The 22,558-nt window shown below is 34.9% G+C and overlaps 1 protein-coding gene across 2 annotated transcripts in view; it reads left to right on the top strand.

The window, feature by feature from the left end:
• The window catches only part of LOC134743601 (uncharacterized), a 106,902-nt gene that overhangs the window by 49,732 nt on the left and 34,612 nt on the right, over nucleotides 1-22,558 (top strand). For both annotated transcript variants that reach the window (XM_063677161.1, XM_063677160.1), the window contains exons 2-3: nucleotides 7,171-7,249; nucleotides 15,613-15,637. In XM_063677161.1, the coding sequence (XP_063533231.1) occupies nucleotides 7,178-7,249; nucleotides 15,613-15,637 (97 nt within the window). In that variant the 5' untranslated portion in view covers nucleotides 7,171-7,177. The remainder of the gene's footprint in view (nucleotides 1-7,170; nucleotides 7,250-15,612; nucleotides 15,638-22,558) is intronic.

Raw genomic sequence — 22,558 nt, 5'->3', positions numbered from 1 at the left:
GACGTAACTGGATTTTTTTCTATTGAGGGAATTTTAAGCATTCGTGTTTCGGCTTGTGACAACACTCATATCATATAGTCAAGAAACATATAAGTATCCGAATATCATATTTGTTACTCCCGCGTTTCAAAAATCCTATTATTTTTCGATGCAGGGCCTTAATATACAACAAATTGTGTACATTTCTTTTCTATTATATTAATATCCAGAGAGGAAAATGGGGACTACGTTGTATGAAGAAGCAGCCGCCCACTATCCTCTTAATAATACATCAAACCTTAATAATATTTTCCCCTCACTAGCTCGGATAGCCGTCTTTTATCCTTTAAAACAAAACAAAAATGCGTTTAACATTTTATCCACTAGTGGGGAAAGTAATTTGACCTTAGGGCGTATTTAAGTAGCTTTTGACAGATAACAAAACGTAAAACGCTCATAATAATGGTTCATTATCATTAAATAAATGGTTTGAGAATTTAATAAAAAATACCAAATTTAGCTTTGTTTAATGATTTTAAGTCATAAGCCTTAAAATTCCATAAGAAACATTTGTTTTTTATAATGATGTTGAATATAATTCTGAACGCACGTCACTGACAATATCGATTCTCAGAAAACCAATCATTTTCGATACTTTCAATCAATGTATGTAATTGCATTTACTTCAGTCCGATTTTGATTAGAAGTCGTTACTTAGCAGCTTAGTATTAATACGTAGCACAAATCACAAACCTCAATGTTGAATATTACAATAGCTAACCCATTTATATTAGGTTCGAATAACACGAAAATTGTTATCTTCACAAGAGAGACGTGATACGAATGATGGTACTGTTACTAAATATAAATAAATTCACAGAATTTCTTTGTCCGATTTTATTTTTTACGAAATCGCGTATAATTGACCACCGACGCAATTCAGTTTAGAGAGTAACAAATGTAACAATAGAGTACATTACAATTTAAATTTGAACCCACAGGGCTTGTAACAAATATATTAACACTGGAAAAACGTGAACCAATAACCAATGAAAACTCAATTTATAAAGCCTCCGCACAAGCAATAAATAGTACTTAGCGCTCAAAGCTAACCTTTAAGTATTAAAGTCGATGAAAGTGATCCTGGGGATTATTTGAAGAGTTGACGCTCTCTTTACTACGGGTCAATGGCTACAATCGAGACTAAACAAAATTGATAACGTGAACATGTAACGATAGGAGCGCAATATTTAAATTTAATTTAGTAGGTACAAGCGTACAAAACGCTTTATTAAATTGGCGAAAGTAATAAGGTAGTTTATTTACTTAATAGTTATCACAACCGAAAGACGTTTACTTGACATAATCTGTAGGATTTATATTTGACAGCTAAGCTAATTGATAATATAAATATTCAACTGTATTTTGCTGAACGATAAGGGATGATGAGCATGTCCACTTATATAATAGATATTTTTGTGTCGGTCGCAAGCAAATATTCAAAATGGGATATTCACTTTTTCTTCAGCATAATAATCCTGATCAGATCTTGCATGTCCAACCGTTCATATGTCCCAACCTGACAATTATCTTCTTACCGCCGTTCTCATAATGTTTGCCCAACAAGTAAATCTGAAGCGTGAGACAATATTTCGACAACCACCTGTAGGTTTGGTCGGGTAATGTTAAGGAGGTCAGTCGGCGGCAGATTTCCCATTGTGACAATGGTCAATTATGAGCGTCTCGCCCCGATTAGAATTCATAACGGAATGTGGGGTCGAAAACCATATTTAAATGAGAAATAAACATAAATGAGATTAACACTGTTCTCGGCAGCATCTGTATTCGTGACGTGCATTTAAATATGGTTGCTTAGTAGAAATTGCTTTAGAATAGCGCCTTTTTTCAATATTTTAAAACCATTATTTAGCATTACTTAATATTATTTTACGTATGTTGTAAAATAAAGAAGATATTTGGTAGAACAAAGTACAAAAAGACGACTTAACACAAAACGAGTATTTTCTACCAGCAAACAACAAGCCAAATAGAGATTAAATGCCAAGGCAATAGAGATTGACGCGAGAAACACGAAAGTAAACCAATAACTAAATCTCTACCGATATTAGTAATTCATAAAGGAATGAGTAGTCATTTAAATAAGAATTTTACTATTACAATGTGTACAGTACAGCGCATGAGAGCAGAGTTTTACAATTCGGTAAATATAATACCTAGACCTAATAGGATAAATGGCATCCATGACAGAAAAACAAAAATATAACCGCTCATTAGTCCACGGCTAACCGACATGGAAATTCCCAATCGAAAATTAATAAAATAACAATAGGATGGTCTCATCGCAGCACTTGATGTTTATGACACTCGTATTGCATTAATTACGTTCCAATTAAAATTGGATTTTATTCGCAAGCAGTGATTATAGTGATTAAAACAATTGCCCGCATTGGGCAATCCTGGGTTATCATGACAAATTATCGGCTTCAGGCAAAAACAATGGAAGTGTCGCGGCTAATCTCTTTTGATCTGAGCAAAATGTTGCGGTTACGTATTGGACTGGTGGTTAGAAACTGTTTTGTGGGACCGTGGCCTCATTGTGATCTGTAACAACTACTTTTTTAATAGTTTTGCGTGTTCTATTTTATAATAATATTTAGTAGAAGGAGATACGTATGTTATTACTTATTAGTTCTAATAAAATTATTGATTACGTATTATATTCAATGTTTTATTGTATTTAGACATTCCTGCGTCTTTCAAGGTTGAATCATGGTGATTTATGCAGTCTGCCTTACTCAGGTTAAAAAAATAATCAGGCATACAAACCATTATTTTATTAATTTTCGTTTCCCTATGTTACTTTTGCGCCCAAAGTTGTAGGTATTTTGGTCAGCTTTCTCCATTGCTAAATATTTAAAAACCGGCCAAGTGCGAGTCGGACTCGCGTACGAAGGGTTCCGTACCATTACGGAAAAAACAGCAAATAAATCACGTTTGTTGTATGGGAGCCCCATTTAAATACTTATATTATTCTGTTTTTAGTATTTGTTGTTATAGCGGCAATAGAAATACATCATCTGTGAAAATTTCAACTGTCTAGCTATCACAGTTCATGAGATACAGCCTGGTGACAGACGGACAGCGGAGTCTTAGTAATAGGGTCCCGTTTTTACCCTTTGGGTACGGAACCCTAAAAAAACGAATATTATTTATCAGATTCAAAAGGAACTTCAATAATATCACTGTTTGAATTAATTGTTTATTTCTCTAGTGCAATAACATTGATTAAATATTTGACTGACGAATACCAATTGCAAACATTTTCAATATCATAAAATTCGCAGTACGAGTACCTATAGATATATCTGGTGGTAATGAAAGCGAATTCTGACGATGTACGTTCAATTTTGTAATGAAATTTGGAGCTTTCATTAAATTTTCTTGCAATATAATAATAAAATATATAACATTAAAGCTCTACGTGACATTAAAGCTCTCCATGGGGCCTCTACGTGTTGGATCAATATCCCCACGCAAGCCTATCAAAAGACCGGGATTCATAGGCCCGTGAAATCCACAAGGAGATACAAATATATAACAAAGTTTTTTTACAGAATTTTCACCGTTCTTATTTGTTGTTTGAATTAAGAATGTATATTGAATATAAGCACTCTGCTACCTTGAACTTGTCATATTTTCCAAAGATCCACAGATACATAGAGGAACAAAACGTAAACACCGACAATTGTCGTATCTCCGTATCATGCAGTCAAAGACGCCGGCAGTAGCACGTTCCATCACAATGCCGAGACGAGCCGTGAGAACAGGCCACGGGGGCAAGCGATGGAGATGCATGGCGTGTGGCGTGTGTTATGATACGTTCGCCATATCATTGTTGTGTCGATATTTAGGCCTGTCTATAGTTTTCACTAATACTACAGAGACAATTTGGCAGTATATAAGCATAAGGGCGGTATTCGTAATAACCCGGTAAGTAGGTATCGTTTTATTATACAGTTATACATTACCTACATTATGTAATCTCGAAGTATAATACTAACTTTATGACTATGTTTATGACTATAATAATTTAATAAGGCGACCGGCCACAAACGTCTATCTAATTTTTCTCACATATATGGCTATTTTTTTTAAATTGAAATTCGATACGAATTTAAGACTGTGGATTTTCAGCTCACTTGAGATGAAATGAAACAAATGTAATAAGTGAAGTTAATAAGATGGAGTGAGTGAATGAGCAAACATCCCGATTAAGATTTCAGTGGAAGCTTCTATATTTTTATTTACAGTTCTTAGAAAAAAACATCCAATTAACAGTATGTTATTTATTAAATAAATCTTACTTACCGAATTTTCAGCTTGTTGTGTCCTTATATTATAATACCTATGTATTCTCTATGATAGTCTGCTTACCTCTGTAATACATAGGGTTAATATTGTTCGTTGGATTTTCTTTAATGGCTAACAAACTTTATTTAAATAAGCAGCATGTTGGTTCCGAAACAAATTCTACGAAACTATTTTACATATTTTCAGGCCAACTTATTGCTACGAAAACTTGTGCCTTACTAAATCCTGACGTACAGTTAACTGTAGGTATATATACAGTATATATTGCTTCAGGAGATCAAACAATAGAGATTTGGTTCAATCTTCTTGGTTATCTACACTCAGTTCCCAACTGCTCATTGACTGCGTCTCTAAGAGTATTTCGTGTCATGTTCGAAGCTCTATACACAAACTCGATATGAAACGGTTAGAATCTGTCTTGATTCCATTGATATTGCTTTCGCCATTCAATATCTGTACTTACTTTGAAAACAACTCGTGGGTACAAGTCGCTTAGTAGTAGTGAAATCCTACTTTAGAACACTGTCATTTGAATTGAGTTTATTCCAAATATTCGATCGTTTCACTTTCCATCATCGTGTTCGGTCGTTTTGGTTTTCCGATCCGTATTCTATTGCTTTTTTACCGACTTCAAACGAGGAAGAGGTTAACAATTCGTACAGTGCTTTTTTTGTATGTACGTCACCTCGGAACTCCGTCATTTCTGGACTGATTTTGAAAATTCCTTATTTGTTTAAAAGTAGGTACATATATATAGTTCCAAGTTGGTCTACAAGCATTTGCATTCAAAAAAGACGTTTTTGTCGACTATATTGTTCTAATGGGCAAATTATAAACTTCATAACACACGTAACATCCTTGAGTGCCTACTGATTAACATATAATACCTACTGGAGGTAGTTTTTGTTGCAACTAATCACAGTTACAACATCAAAGGTCTGCTGCAAATATCAGTTACGTAATCTAAGGTGTGATCTTGCGAGACAATTAACATGATGAGGATTTATAGTATCAGATTTTACGCTATATACACTAATATACAGTATAGGCATTACCTTAATGATGCATCATGCCTTATTGTTAACTACTAGATTAAATTGATATGAAATCTAGAACTAAGTGATATATTCAAGTTTAGGTAACTGATATGTACCGCTAAGTACCTTCGTATATATAAAAGGAAAAGGCAATATTTGACATTCTTATTTTAATAGTAAATCAGATACCCAGTTGCCACCTCAACTGCCATAAATTAATACTGAAATTTCCGGCTTACGAGCCTACGACCTACGACCTTTTTCAAGGATTTAAGAGCAATATATGTAGGTACACACGTACCCATTCGCATAGAAATTAATTTTATAAAAGGATCGTGCGATTACATTTCAGACGTGATCAAATTTTCTCTTACTGTTAATATACACGACATTTTGCAGGTCAGGGTCGCTATTACAATCACAAAGACGTGAAATCTCAGACGAACCAACATCCGTCAGTTTTTCAATTATGGGTAGTTGTTAATGTACCTTACCTTAAAACTAGCATACATATTATTAAAAAAAAAAAATATCACGTAAATCGACCCGAAATGTGACGTACGTTAATTACATTATTAATAATTCCAACTGAAGTAATTAACATGCGTTTACATCAATTTAATCATTGCCAAAATGAGTGTGAATTAATAGGAAACAATAAGAAGCTTTTGTCAATAACCTGGCGAAAAGAACGACCGGAAGATCCAGTAAACGTGCGTGGCTCAAAATTTATATCAAATGGGAGTTGTAAACAGTTAATTATCTTTTGGATCGCAAATGACAATCTTCGGACCACCTTCGGACCGCTTTACACTAGATTTCGAACCAGGATCACCCTAACTCGCACTACTAATGGGAATACATACATGGCCAGAATATCGACGAGAGTAATTGCTCCATTGCGTGGTCCTTTGGCTCTCCAGTCGGCGGTCGCAAACTCAATCCCCGCCAGACCGGCCATTTCTGCCGCACGTGACGGTGAAAGCGATAAAAATGGCCACTTATTTCTTTATAACGTCGTCTATTGGTAGGGTAAATAATGTTTAATTTGGAAATTGGCAACTTATTCATTTTTTAGAGGTTGTGTCAGAAGTTATCATGTGTTGTCATCGTGCAACAAATGTATGCTAATGCATCTCTGTCTTAATAGACCTAATTAAGTTTAAAAACAGTGATCAATTGCACGCCAGCCTCAGGTTTATTAACAAATATTTTATACCGATGCATTAAAACGATAGATAAAATTAATAAACAACCAAATCGTTATTATTTTATTAAATTTATTGATATTGTTTATAATAAAAAAAAAAAAAAATATTTTTATTGTACATAAGGAGCACGTTACATAATAAACAATTACACAAGGGTTTGTACAAACATGACAGTATGGAGAGGTCAGACTTTCGACCCCTAAACTAGGTAAGCACAGTTTTCTAACTGATTATAACATTTATTCATATGTTTGCAATATTTTGTTGATACGGTTGATAGCGATTTATGCAAACATTTTAGTTAAGCGAAACCCAGTAATATAAAGACAATATATACTGTAATACATCGAATTAAGTTGACGTTCATGTATTTAGCTACCCACATGTCTTATATAAGTATAGATAGTTATGCATAGATTTATCTTTGAAACAAATTTTATTTACCCAGATTCCTTGTAAATATTGTTTCTAGATTGCGCAATGCATCTTCCGTTATTTAAGGCTGCAGAAAAATGTGCAACACTTAACCGTATTTTATATATTGTCCACAGATTTACGATGTTGATAAGGAGTCCGGCGGCACTATGTGCCGTCGTGCTGCTTCTGGCTGCCACACCCTCTAGATCAGAGGTAAGACTATTAAATTTTATTTACGACATTTGGGTACAAAGAAATCTGAGCACCCCTGCATGTTTAGCATTTTATCAATTTCTGTGACATCTATAAGCGGCATCTATCTTGTGAATTCCAACACCATAATGAATTTAAATATGTGTTTTTCACCACACCAGCTGGTAAAGGCTCTCTTGATTGTTCAAAAACTGATAAGAAAGTTGCATTTTATTCACATGTGCCGTGCTACCCGGCCACAAGAGCATATGTGTGGCGTACACACCGAAACCCCGAGTCGCAAACCAGTCGCCAAGAAAGTACCAGTATTAGGCGAAAGATGGGCATGTAACCAGTAACCAGCTTCCCGGGTTCTGACCGCCAAAAGCCTCGCGCAATCTGGACCTGTACAGTTGTTTAGAAGAGTATTGTAGGTTAAATCACAGTAGGTAGACATTATTCCAACTCCTTTGTGATTTTGGGTTGCCCGGGCAAGTAAGTAAGTAAGTCATCATTGGCTTTCAACATCAATTAAATGATGGTTTAAACAGTAATGTCCAAAACTACTTATATTGGTCACAAAAAAACACTATATAATTACACAAAAATAGAGGAACAATCAATTAAAAAAGTATTTAAGTAATTTATTTATTGTAAACTGTGTAGGTACAAAAAGGTGTTAAATATATCAACAGGTATCAACAGTTGCTAGTTTCGAGCGTACAATTTATAATCTAAACTTAGCATCTAATATTTACGTATCACTCGCTGTTTCCATCGCTTCGAAAAATTCATTTAAACTGTAATACACGTTTTCTGTAAGAAACCTTTTTAACTGGAACGTACACTTGTTATCATCTAACATTTGAATATAGTTAGGTAGGGCATAAAATACACGTAAAGAAGTAAAGAAGGCGTTTTTAGCGAAATATTCAAAATATTCAAGTTCAAGTACATAAATACCCGTAAGAGCGAGTATCCGTTAGTCTTTAAATACTCGTACATTCCAAATTGATTCCTCGGTATTCATACGGTATATAGTACGTACGCATCTCTTTTGTAAAAGAAAAGTACTTTGCACATCTACAGAATTTCCCCAAAGAAGCAGAGGAAAAACATTTCCACAGTAAGAATTTCTAACAATGATTTCGGAGCAAGTGTATAAACCCCTGAAAAAAGTATGTAGTGGAAAGCTATTTTAAAAGCATTTTTAGCATCTTCAAAGCAAGCAATCTCACAGTTTGTGGGCAAAGGCCTTAAAATATTTCCTATGAGACCAGACGTACTATGAGTGGATGCCAAAAAGGCTGGGGAAGCCACACTGGAAATTGTGCGGATTCCTAAACCTCCGAACCTAATAGGGAGGGACACTCGAGACCAGGAAGTCTCCCTTAGCTGAAGCTGTTTAGAATCGCCTATAAACTAATTTTGATCAAATCATCTATGGGCGACTAAAAAACATTATGTTTCCAAAAAGGCCAGTAGCGGAGCACATACGTAAATTTAGGGACAAAAAGACAGAATCTAAGAATCACAAGAGCATAATGAGGGCTAATTTTGAGTAAGCTACTCGTGTGACTTCTGAATTTAGATATAGTTAGAAATATAACCCGGAAAAGATTCTTCAAATATAGGTGAACCCAGGAGGCAAAGAGAATATTTGTCTACTTAATAATATTAATTTAGAATTGATTTGCTTTGATTTTGTTTTATATTTTACAGTTAGTATTTTCCTTGTGATGGTGTGGTGAAAAAGTTTGTGTTTCACTGGGTGGCAAAATTTGTTTAACCCTCGTGCCTTGAAACCCTCGAAACGCAGCACGAGAGGTTAAACAACAACTTTGCCCCCTGGTAAAACAAATAACTATTACTATAACCTAACCTGAGCACCGTCAACGCGTAAAGATATCTCGTATATGAAGAAAACCAGCGATCTGTACAGATAACAATAGCTCTTAACTAAGTTTTGATTGTCTAACACCAACCTATTGATACCGGGCGGATGTTTGTAGTTCTCTGTCAATCATACAAAGGAACATCGTATTGTATGGTAAACAAACTATGTAACATATCAAACGTATTATTTATTACATTCAAGCAATTTCGCAAGAGGATAGGAGCCTAAGTCCGTATACCGTAGGTGGATTTTTGGGAAAGGTGTGGAATCTTTTCATTAAGTAAGTATGTGTCGGAAAACTATGCCAATGCTGCGTGAACTACCGGAAAATATAATTATTATTTTATGTATTTATCTTTCTTTGGAGATTTTTGTATTCAAAAGGCTTTTAATCAAATTATCAACTGTTAGTAGGAATCTATTCCAATCGAGTTTTGCGAGACGGGTTGAGTTTTTAAGTGAGTAAAAGAAAGCTTTATGAGTAAGTCGGATTGCGCAAAACAATAACTAAACCAATTGTAACAGTGTTTTGTACCTAAATAAATATTTAGCTTAACTTTCACGACAAGGACAATAATAGATTCCAAAATTGAACCACGAGCGTAGCGAGTCCTGGGAAAAAACGAAATCTTGAGCGTTGCAAGGGTTTCAAGGCACGAGGGTTAAACAAATTTTGCCACTGAGAGAAACCATAAATGAAACACAAAACTTTTCACCACACCAACACAAGGAAAATACAAACTGTAAAATATCAAACAAAATCAAAGCAAATCGATTTAAAATGAATATTTATCATTCAAAATCATCATTTAAAAGTCAATCATACCATAAAATGCAACTTTGTTATCAGTTTTTGAAGAATCAAAAAGTATTTACAATCAACGTTCATCGATGTTCATTACGCAATAACGAACAGTTAACAATATGCGGACAAGATAAATTATTTCCGTACATATCTAATAAAAATTTGTCGGAGTTTATTGATATGCCAAAATCCTGGAAAAATAACAAAACGAGATATATGTTTTATTAACACTACAAAATTTAAAAAAAAGCCAAATGCGAGTCGGACTCGCGTTCTAAGGGTTCCGTACATTACACAATTTAAACAATGTATTTTTTTTTGTGAAACGTGAGTGAAATGTCTTTAAAAAACCCGTAGAGGTCGGTTCAAAAACTAAGTAATTAAGTCCGACTCACGCTTGACTGCACATTTCTATTAGGTTTTCCTGTAATCTATAGGTAAAGAACTATTTTGTGTATGCAAAATTTTAGACCCGGTAGTTTCGGAGATAAAGGGGGGAATGGTAATTTTTTGGTCTAATTTCTGAATAACTTCTAAACTGTTTATTCGAAAATTATAAAAAAAATATATTTGCTATAAGGTCTTTCATTTGATATGTAACACGAAATAGTTTAAAAACTTTATTTTTTAATATTCTCATTTATCCTCCAAAAGAAGCCCCCATGTTTAAAATTCATTTGTTTACGTTACATGTCTGTCTTTGGGTCACAAACTTACATATGTATACCAAATTTTAACTTAATTAGTCCAGTAGTTTCGGATAAAATCGGCTGTGACAGACGGACAGACAGACAGACAGACGCACGAGTGATCCTATAAGGGTTCCGTTTTTTCCTTTTGAGGTACGGAACCCTAAAAAAACTGAAAAATATAAGCGGTTAAAGTATAGGTATAATGTTGTTATCGAAACTGAGTTATAGCTTTCAGTTTGCCGTCGAAACTTAATTACGGGTTACGGGTATTAAAATTACGCGTGAATATTATTTTTAAGAGCGCGATGAAATGTCAACATTGTTTGGACTGTCGGATGCCATGCAATGAGATTTTTTGCATTTTTTTGCACCGGTCTATTTCAATAGCCTCAGGCCGTAGGTATATTGATCAGAAACTCGTGTGCGAGTGATGTAAGGCTTTCTTGATATTATGTTAAAGAAAAAATAAAATAAAATAAATGTTAGTCGCTTAGATTTTTAGCTTTAACTAGTTTTATAGTAAATCTCTTTACTAAAAATTTTACCTTAGTAATAGTGAATTCTTGAAGAGTTGTAGATTATCTATAGTACGCAAAACGAAAATAAATTAACTGTAGGTCTGTACTCTACTGTATCCATTGATCCTGCCTAATATCCCTAAAAAATTACGTGTCGAAATTGAATGAACATTCCCCTCAAATCCCTCAATACACATATCGAACTGATTTCATAACACTGACTAAATTGCAGTTTCAACGCAATCGATTAGATTAAAATTAATAAAGTTTTATTAATAAATAGGCACGTATACCCACTTTTTAGCTCAGCACCGGTATCATGGTCGCGTTTTTGTCACTTTTCATATCTTGCGTCACTTTCGCACTTACGTACTTGTTAGAGCGTGACAGGTATGCTGACAAATGATAGACAGCCGTCCATCTTAGCCCCGCCCTGCAGCATCATTGAGTTATTAGTGAAATTCCAAAACTAAATACACTTGAAATTTCGGTTACATTTTCGGTGCATGTCACTCGAGCCGAGCGGCATCAGGTCGAGCACTTTGGACACTTTGTTTGATTTGTTAAAAGCAATGACGAACCTGAGTGAATGTTTAATGTTTATGCACCTACGTGTTTGGCGACGTATGGAACGCGAACGTGTACCGTAACTCTACGTGCTTTTTGCACGGACGATTTTATTCCTGTACCGCAGAAATAATGCTCTTTTTTGGCATCGTTGAAGCCTTGAGTGCGTGTGTGAAATATCTTACATCAAAATGTCACCCCTTTTTAATTTTTTTTCTATCCTTATCTACCTAATCCCTCCGCTGCGTGCAGTACGATGTAAAATAAGAGAATTATTATTAATATTTTATATTTTCGTAATACTAGTACTACCTCAATGTGTTGTATAAATAGCTTACTTTCTTTCGCCAACCAACCAATGAAAATAATGCGAACTCAAATCATCATATCGCACGCTGTTTTATACATAGAAGATTTTACCGGAACGAATTTTTATGACATGCCTTCTCCATCGTCATCCTGTCATTGATTAATGAGACCCCCATATATTAAGCATATTATGTTTATTAGTATATCTTATTATTTATTAAACGACTAGCTCGGTACTTTTCAATAAATTCGTGAGCGCAACGTTCTTCTCGATTGGTGGTCGGGTCATAACTTTCGAACCGATTTATTGTTACCTCATGGTCACGCAACACAGCCTTGACGTAGATCAATGGTTATATTTAAACTCAGCCTCTATCTAAATGCGGCTTGAATCAAAAGGTACGACTATATTAATTTGATTACACGCTAAATCTGTAAATTGCAAAGATCGAATATACATAGCATTTAACCTAAAGATTTTTTAGTTTGTTTGATAATGTCAAACCGTTTATAAGAAATCAGAAATATTTATTGTGTAAACTGTGTAGGTACAAGAAGTATAACTAGGTACTTTTTTTGATGAGTATCAACAGAACAGTTATACCCTTTTCGGGCATACAATTTATTAACAAAGTTTTAATATTTTATCTTAAACTAAATTTTTATATACATTTAGGTTTACAATTATAAAATTCTTTTAAGTTATAGAAGACTGTCTATTAAAAAGGGTTTTAGGCATCTTTTAAAAGTATTTCCTTTATTTCAGAACATTCAAAATTCCATACAATATTGTTAGTACCATCGTTATAGCTATGTGTTAGTAAATACATTAAAAATAAAAACAAAACTTTCAACAATAAAATCAAAATCCAATAAATTTAAATAATTAATACAATAAAAACGGGAGCCTATTACTAAGACTTCGCTGTCCGTATGTCCGTCTGTCACCAGGCTGTATCTCATGAACCGTGATAGCTAGACAGTTGAAATTTTCACAGATGATGTATTTCTGTTGCCGCTATAACAACAAATACTAAAATGTACGGAACCCTAGGTGGGCGATTCCGACTCGCACATGGCCGGTTTTTTTTAAATATATTACGGTGCTAACTCTCAGAAGTACCTACCATGTAATATTTATATTGCGATCTGACACTATCTTTGCATAAACGCTTTGTGAAATATTCAGGGTGATTTTTTACAAATAGACTTGATTCAAATATATGTATGGCCGGTAAGTGTCAAAAGCGATTTTCCCTAAACACGTGACGTAGCGATTCGTCTGTGGAAATTTCTGTAAATTTGTATGTGGGGTACCTTTTCTCTGCAGCTGACTGTACATTCTGAAAACAGATCTTAAGCATCTTTTCTGCAATATGAATGTTTTATCAACATCAACAGTATTGCCCCAAAACATTACTCTGTTGTAGATTAAAATTTAAATTACTCTTTAGACACATTAAGTAAAATCAAAGATAGATATAACTCCGTAATAGATGGATACAGTCTAAGGAAAAAACGTGCCTCGAAAATCACGAAAATTTGATTCTCGATCAGAGGGCGCCACTAGTTTTGGCCTACACTCGTATAGAGGGCGTTGACGGTTTCGTTTGTTATTTATAATTTTAACGCATATCAGTGAAAGAACATGGGTCAAAATCATAAAAATAATTAATGCAAATAAAAAAAATCATTTATCCATATTTAAATACATTTTATCGTATTTTTATAAATATTTATTTTTAGTTTTAAAGTGTGTCGACAGATGGCAGTGAATTTACTGGGGTTACAAAATTTACTATGACAGTACCGCTCTAGTATAAGTTACTCTATGGTAAAATACATAATAAGTAAACGAACCCTACATTTAAAGTTACACAAGCGTCTGACAATAAAGCGATAAATTGAAGATATTTCACCATAAAACCTCTCATTCTCAATTTGGCCAATACATATATTTCCTGCAATGCACCAATCGTGTGGCCACACGCGCAGTGTGCATGCTAACACACTTCCGGGAATAATCTACGATCCTTTCTATAGCGACGACTCTAGTTTTTTTTTTCGATCACTTTTCGAGAATGTATATTTAACCCGCTTTTTTTCAACGTCATTGCCTTACACTTACATTCGCATAGAGATTTAAGTGACCTGTTTTCATTGTTTCTGAATTTGAAGGATCACACCGTGTAAAAACCATCTAAATAATTTGTACATACTTGGAGGGTGTTACGTACCTTTACGTTAGTATTGGACCTACGCTCTAAGAATATAGGTATACATACATAAGTTCTTGTAAAGCTTTTGGCGTCGAAATAGGTACGTTGTTCGCTTAAAGCAAAGAGAATAGATAGTATAGAGGGTTATTTATTATATTACTTTAGCTGTAAAATGCTCTTTGTAAGACCTTATGTAAACACATGATTATAAATGCAATAAATTAATTATGGATTATTGTCATAGTAAATTTTGTAGTCACAGTAAATTTACTGCCATCTATCGACACACGATAAAAACTACTAATGAAAATATGTAAAAATACCAAAAAAATGTGTATATATATATATATATATATATACAGTTGTGTGCAATAAAGTAGCAGCAAATAGAAAAATGAAAATTAGGGGAAAACAATAACTTTAGATCAATTATAATTATAATGATAATTATATTGGATCTTTTTTATATCCATTTTTATAATTCTTCTGCATTACTTAACATTGTTTCAAAATTAACCTTTACTTGGAAGTATAAAAAAAATATCCTGAAAATCGGCTTTTTTCCTCGCGGAAATTCTTATAAAAACGTAACAACCTACGAAAGAAATACAATTGTGTACTATAATTGTAACTCACGGCGCGATTCGGGAAATGAATTAGAGATTCACTAGATAGGAAATAGTAAAGATGTGACGTTCCACGGCAAAAGGTACCTTATGGCGGTTGGCGCTTACGTCGCATAGCATCGCATTTCAACTGTCTAGCTATCACGGTTCATGAGATACAGCCTGGTGACAGACAGACGGACAGTGGAGTCTTAGTATTTGGGTCCCGTTTTTACCCTTTGGGTACGGAACCCTAAAAAATACCCAAGTATTTGGGTAAAAAACAACAAAAAAGTCCGAATGATGGACTACTAGTACACTCTTCTGAGACGAAGATCGTCTTATAGAAAAAAAAAAATTTTTTTTGGATTATATATATACATGTGGATTATATGTATAATGTTTTTTTTTATTTTTTTTAGGACGCCATATGTTTTGGATCCATGTTTTTTCACTGGTATGTGTTAAAATTGTTAAATATCAAACGGTGTCGTCAACGCCATCTAGCCCTGTATACGAGTAGGCCGAAGGTGTGGCGCCATCTATTCGAGTAAAACTTTTTCTTGATATTTCGAGGCACGTTTTTTCCTTAGACTTTACTTATCTTATACGGAGTTATCTTGTATTGAATTCAATGTAAATTTCGAATCAACTGTATACCTAGAGGTATTTTAACAAATGCATCGTTTAATTTTGCCTTTTTGCATATTTAGGCAACTTAAACACCTAGGTGCGTTTAACAATAAACTAATGTATGCATTCTTTGTTTCAGGGTAATCTCTTCACGTGTCCAAATGGTAAGTGTAACTGAATAATATTGTGTTCTAATTTAATTTCTACCATATTTAACATGAACATTTGCTTTACGGTTAAAGAGCAATGAATAATATTATTAATATTAACGACAATGCGGCCACACATTACAATCTACTCGTAACTAAAGTTAATGTGTTAACTAAAATAGTCCGCATTTATTACCTTGTTTTATTTTCACTAGCACATTCTGTGCAAGTATCAATGTCATGAACAGTGAACTAATTAAATAATGTACTTACTTTCATTTCATTCATAATGAATTATGTATGTAAAATGTATAATTATTATTGGTGCAATTAATATTTACTTACGCAACTAACTATAGTAGTCTGGTCGGTACGGATATTATGCGTTATATCTGTACCTAGTTCTGTTTTTTCTTTTGTTATTGTAAATGCTATTTCACCCAAATTCCGTAATAATTTAATCTGTATTGAGAACTTACTTAGTTTGGTGCATAATTCAAAATTAAACAATAGATATTATCATAAACAGTACCCACAGTTTCTTCTTCATAAATATTAATAAAGCCTTAAATAAATACATTATTCTAATCCGCAAGCCCAAACCTCCCTTAAAATTTCTAACCGCACAATGTCCTAGTTGTACACTATTTCTAAGCAATTTGAGGGTTCATAATAACATTAAGGTACACATTGTTTTAACCAAGGAGCGTGGGTACACGTGTAATTATTTATAAACAGCTTGAACAATGCCAAAGAGAACTTTATACTCGCATTATGTGTTGCAACTGAGCTTCCTACGCGAATAGTGAACAATTTTAATAAGTACAATTTTGAATACACCGCCAAATGTCTGTTTCTACTTATAAAGACGCGTGCAAAGGTGCAAACGTAGGTGTGTACAAGTTTATAATGTGCATGTTCAACAAGTGCTATATGCTATGGTTCCTTTTCTGCGATCTGCATATGTCTCTACATAAACATACGTCGAGTTCTTATGTGACTCCGAGCACAAAGCTTGGAACGATTTTGGAACAATTTACATTCATTTCATGTTCGCCCGGTCCAGCGAAGAAGTTCTAGAAGATTCTCATAATATTTTCCAGACTAGAAAGTTCCAATATTCGAAGCCATACTCATGTCGCGTGGAAGGTCAACTGAACTGAGGTGATTCACTCGAATCGAGTGAAATGGCTCCGAGCTCTTCGATTACAACCTTGTGCATCCGCAAATATCCGCATTGCCGCTTTATATTATGACTGATCAGTGACTTTATATTTTCTATACTCCTAAACAGCACTGGGCTAATAAAATAAAAATAAATACTATAGTTATTTGTGCAACAAGAGAGGAAAGTTGGTTTTACTTGCGAGTGTTTACTTTGAGTCCCGAGAAAGCGAAAGATTCTATAATTGAATCACGAGCGAAGCGAGTGATTCTAAGGTAGAATCTTGAGCGTAGCGAGGGACTCAAAAACACGAGATGTAAAATAACTTTGCTCTCGTGTTGCACACATAATTTTTCACCTCAGTAGTGAGAACATATTAAAGGTTAAATGGTATTTCGAATTACACAGAATAAACAGAAAAAAAAAGTATTATAATATGTACGATACGATAAGATACGATACGATACGATACGAGACGAGACCGGACCGGGCCGGACCGGACCGGACCGGACCGGATCGTACCGTACCGTACCGTACCGTACCATAATTTTTTTTTAATAAAAGTATGAAGTTCATGGCCTTCACTAAATTAAAAAGTTACATTGTTTCACTCCCTGGAGTGAGGAAAGTCGCACTTTCCTCACTCCAGGGCGTGACGAAAGTAGGCTTGTTCGAGCTGCTGAGGTGAAAAAATAATTTTCCTATATTCATTAACTTTAGTACTTAATAGGATAAAAAGACATATGTAAGCAACATCTGTTATGCATGCCGTGTTTGCCTGTACGAGTAATTGGGTGAATACTCAAGCAATCTTATTTTCGAATTTAAACTGTTGTAAGACATACTAACATTAAATAATTTAACGGTTTACACTCACTTGTTTTAGTCACTCGCGCGACATGTTTCGGAGAGCCTAGGTCTTCTTTCACATGTCGCGCGAGTGACTAAAACAAGTGAGTCTAAACTGTGAAATTATTCAATCTTATTTTATAACTTGTCATTTATAAGTATTTTTTATTGCACCTGTTGGCAAACCTAAAAAAAATATTAAATTGCAATGTTAAATAACTTTGAGCTCTGTTGCAAATATTTTCTAGTTAACCAAGGACAGATTAACATAAAAAAAATTAAAATCCTTATTTGGTTTAAATAACGATGACTATTAAGAGGTTGTAATAACATTACGCCTTCTAATTAACAACGATACGGCCATGAAGTCTAGACGGTCTAGACAAAATGACTATAATTGAGTAATTCAAGCTAATTTAGGCAATGAACTAGCATGCGTTTTTATTCGGAATTTTATTAGTTACATTTTAAATTGTATAAAAAAAAACTTGTGCCACAGGTATCCTTATATATAGGCGCGTAAATCCGGGCTTAAAATGATGCATGATTATAAATCAGGAAAAATAATTTCTCTGTTGTTACATTGATGCAACCGCAGGACTGATACTCGAGCAATAACGATGCAATGTGTCAGCCGCGCCTATAATGAATTTACAGGTCACTGCCCCGTGTCACGTCGAGCCAAGCCGTTAAGGAATTATTCCCTGGAACGTACTTGATTTTCATCACCCTCGTAATTAGTGGAGGAAATTCCCCACAGGCACACCGAGCGGTTAACTTAAGTTCTTGTTTGTGTAATCTTAAACTGGTTTCGTATACTTCGACGGAACATTTCATTCCTAAGATACTCTTTCGTATACGATCGTAATGTTGATGTCGCAGTCTTTTTCGACTTAGTTATCTGTTGAATCAGTTTATAGCTTTGACGGTGCCGTAAACAAAACATATCTTTTATCTAAGAGGCCCAAAGTACTGAAACGTGGGAAATCGTCATTTTCATGCGCCAACGCACAAAGATACATAGAAGGTATCCACTTTCATTCAGGTAAATAATGGTCTTTAAATCACTTTTTACAATATATTTTTTTAGTAACTATCATTAAATTGGTTAGGTACTGGAATCTATAATTGAAAATGAATTAAATAATATTCCTATTAAATTACCGATTTTTAAACCGTGAAGCTCAGTTATCGAATCACGCATTTACGAATTACCTTTTACTCTGTGTTGGATTTTATCGCCCAAAAATCATTTTATGAAACCTGCGTCACGTTTAAATATCGTTTACAATCAATAACGTTTTCGTACCGCAACTACCGCAAGGCATTTAATTCTAATAACAAAGTAACAAAGTAACAGTGAGTTATGAATTAGAGTAATCAATAGGTATCTATTCTTCTTCTTTCTCTTTGCTTTAATCCCATTATTTGGGGTCGGCTCTCCTCGTTCTCATGCGCCAGGACGGCTTGTCTTTGGGGTAAGTTAGGCTCGTTCCAAGTCGCGGTTCACTGTATATCACCATGTGGTCTTCCTTGTCTGCTCGCTTCCCTGTTCGGCAATGCCAAGGCTTACCGAACTACGTGGCCTTCGGGGCGTCTCATTCCGTCGCCATACCAGCAAAGCCTACTTTCTGTGACTTTGTCTGTGATGGATGCAACTTTGTAACTACCTCTGTTGTATTATTTTTTCACTTTATCGAGTCTTGTTACTCCTCAGCATCTTCCGAGTAATCAATAGGTATCAATTGCATTTTCTAACATACTTCTGCTAATGTGTCGTATTTCGCTACGTTATGACATCGTGTATAAAATCGTCCTTTGTAAGGCATTTTATAGGAATTGAAAGCAGGGAGTCGTCACGGCTTCGTTAAATTATAAACAACCTTGGTAGGTGTTAATGCAATCACGGCTTTCGTCTCGCATCTGTGTTTACGCGAAACAAGCACGACTAAGAATGTGGCTGCAGACAGATTGAGTCAATTCAAAGTTGGGATTGAGACGAGTCTGTGTGTTTAGATCCCAAACTCAAGGATTAATCTCCGGGAGCCACGACTACATTCCAAGACTTAATTATCGAATTATCTCTGTATGAGCCTGGGGCGTTGAGAATAATAATTTTAGAAGGTAATTTAGGGCGGTTAAGAGTCCCCAGCAAGCCCGGTTCTTCATACAAACGTAGTTACGCTCTCATTTTAAAACGACTAGCTAGATTGCTCTGAAACTTTGTACTTACAATAGGATAAAGTATATCTAGTCCTGTAATTAGTTAATGTAGCTTCAGATACCATAGTTAAAACACTACAGCGAATTTAAGTTTTTCATACAAAACTTCTTTTTGCTCTATTTCGTTTGTTTTATAAACTGGAGCTGTATAAATTAATTACAGGACTAGATATACCTCATGTCATTGTATGTGTACAGTTTTATTACAATCCAACACGTAGTTTTAAAATGAGAACGAAACTCCGTTTGTATGGGAAGGTGAAATTCGGCCGAGCTTGCCGGGGACTTTTAAAATGATTATTTTACTGAGTTAGGGTATCCTTGTGGTTCTTACTTATACATTTGTACCACATATAACGAAGACGAATATTAAAATACTGTTTTTTTTTTTACTAGCCTATTATGGTGTCCCACTGCTGGGCAAAGGCATCTCCCCTTGTCTTTCACGACTCCCGATATAGTGCCTCCTCCGGCCAGTTGTTGAGAAAGGTGTCTAGGTCGTCCCGCCATCTCCGTCTGGGCCTGCCGCGTCCGCGCCCCTATTCTGGCATCCACTTGGTAGCTACGCTAGCCAATCTGTCTGGACTGGATGCATGCGGCAGACGTGACCGGCCCAGTCCCATTTGAGCAAAATACTGTTAGATAACTAAAATTTCGTGGCCCTTCTAAAACACAATTTATGATTTTTCAATTAATTTTGAATAAGTACTCATACCAAAGTTAGATAGACCGAGAACTTATATATATTACAAAACGAAAAAGTTTGTTGCTTAATCCGGTTATAACAGAATTAGGGTAAATTTTCAAACTGGAAAATACCCAAGGGGATACTCGAGTAAGCTTTAAAAGGCTAGAAATTAGAGTACGGACAGTATAATCCCATCAAGAACATTACATGTAAAAAGATGCCAGTCTCGCAACGCAATACTTCTACTACAAAAAAGTTTAGAGATGTAATGTGATACCAAGTCGGTTATTATAGTCAGTGGCAGGGGGAGTTAAAACCGCATCAATGTTAGATATCTTTAAAGACGATTTGTAATCTAGAGTCAAGTAAGTATCAAAACTTTGTAGGATATCATATTGAATTTAATAAATTTATATAAACAGTTTGTAAGCAAGGACAATTGTTATGGCTACCTACTACTTACATAACAAGAGAAAAGTTTTGAGTTTGTAATTTAAATAATGAAGTTGGAATGAAACGGTAACAATAAATTATATTTAAATGTGTAAGTTGCAACGCGCCAAGTAGAAATTAGCCACAATTTATGATTCTGTACGGTAGTACGTTACTGTTGTTTTAATGCTCTTTCGCTTTTCAAATTTTTAACAAATATAGGTACCTACCTAATATTCTTAATTTACACAAATCAGATGTGCTTACTGTTCCCCACAAGTTTACTAACGTTACTGAAAAAATGCATACTCTACTCAAATACTTTTCAAATGAAAGCGAATAGCTTGCCATTTAGGGAATTTGAACATTGTTTCTACGTACTGTACAAATTCAAACTTACATATTAGTTCAAGTTTGACACGATCCATTATATGCTAACGTTGAGCTTTAAAAACGGCGACCGCAATTGTAACATTGTGTCGTACCTATACCATACAACGTATGAACCTTGTAAGATATGCGTGTGTCATCTTATATTCGGTAGTGGTGACGGTATTTTAATGCGCAAATACTTTAAACGACGTACCTTGCATTCCATCATGTCATTCTAACGGGATCTTTTTTTTTTAGTACCTTCCCTATTAGTAAGGTGCTGAATTGCTGATATTCAGCTCATCCCCGTCGTATATTAGATAAAACTTGACAGATAAAAGTGGTTAAATAGTGTGATCGAAGTATCACGATCCCAAAAAAAAAACAGTCAACATTGCCGCTACAGGATTTCTATCGCATTTAATCGTAGCATTTGTGACTATATAGAAATATTAAATTCCTAGCTTTCAGTTTTAATGTGCATTTGCCAAGCCTTTGTGAATTATCAATTACTACAACATCAACGCCGAAACGCAGATCCATTAGGACAAATTAGCAAGTCTTTTGTTCCCACTTGCATAATCTACACACCTGTTAAAGATGAAGGCCGATATCCCACTCAACTAAATCTACTTTCATCATCAACCAGCGTGGGCAGTGATTCATTATCATTAGAGGAAACTTCACATTATGTCATTACCTTTGGACTAAACGTTATAAATCATAAAAGATTGGACCCCTAATGTTTTTTTGTATCTGTTATACGGATATCACTGAAATGTCCATCAAAAAAATATGAATCCTGCATTTTTTTTATCCACTCAAAGCGACTAAACCTATGGGAATATATATCAATCAAGCACTCATTTGATTGGAACGCGGCATGGCTTTGTTCTAACATTTGCGGTTCCCCCTAAGTTCCTGTCGCCGAAATATCCAATTTGGCCAGGATCTTAAGACCATACGATAAGGTTTAAATCGGGCGAGATGAAACCTGTGACATTTTGGCTCATCGTGCGGTGGGCAGTTATGCGGCAGCTGAATTAATTACATCGTACGTCGGGTGATTAAGACGCAAAGCTGTTAGCCAGGTAATCCTGCCTGATACCATTTGATTCTGCCCGCAGCCTGAGCAAGTTAGTGTTCTAATATTGTATCATCAGACTACATAACGTACCTAACGAGGACCCGCAAGCTTAATTGTCGT

Source organism: Cydia strobilella, chromosome 8, assembly GCF_947568885.1.
Source record: "Cydia strobilella chromosome 8, ilCydStro3.1, whole genome shotgun sequence".
In the NCBI taxonomy this organism is placed as follows: Eukaryota; Metazoa; Arthropoda; class Insecta; order Lepidoptera; family Tortricidae; genus Cydia; species Cydia strobilella.
The sequence above is the reverse complement of the archived record's forward strand: the minus strand, read 5'-3'. Positions and strand labels throughout refer to the sequence as shown.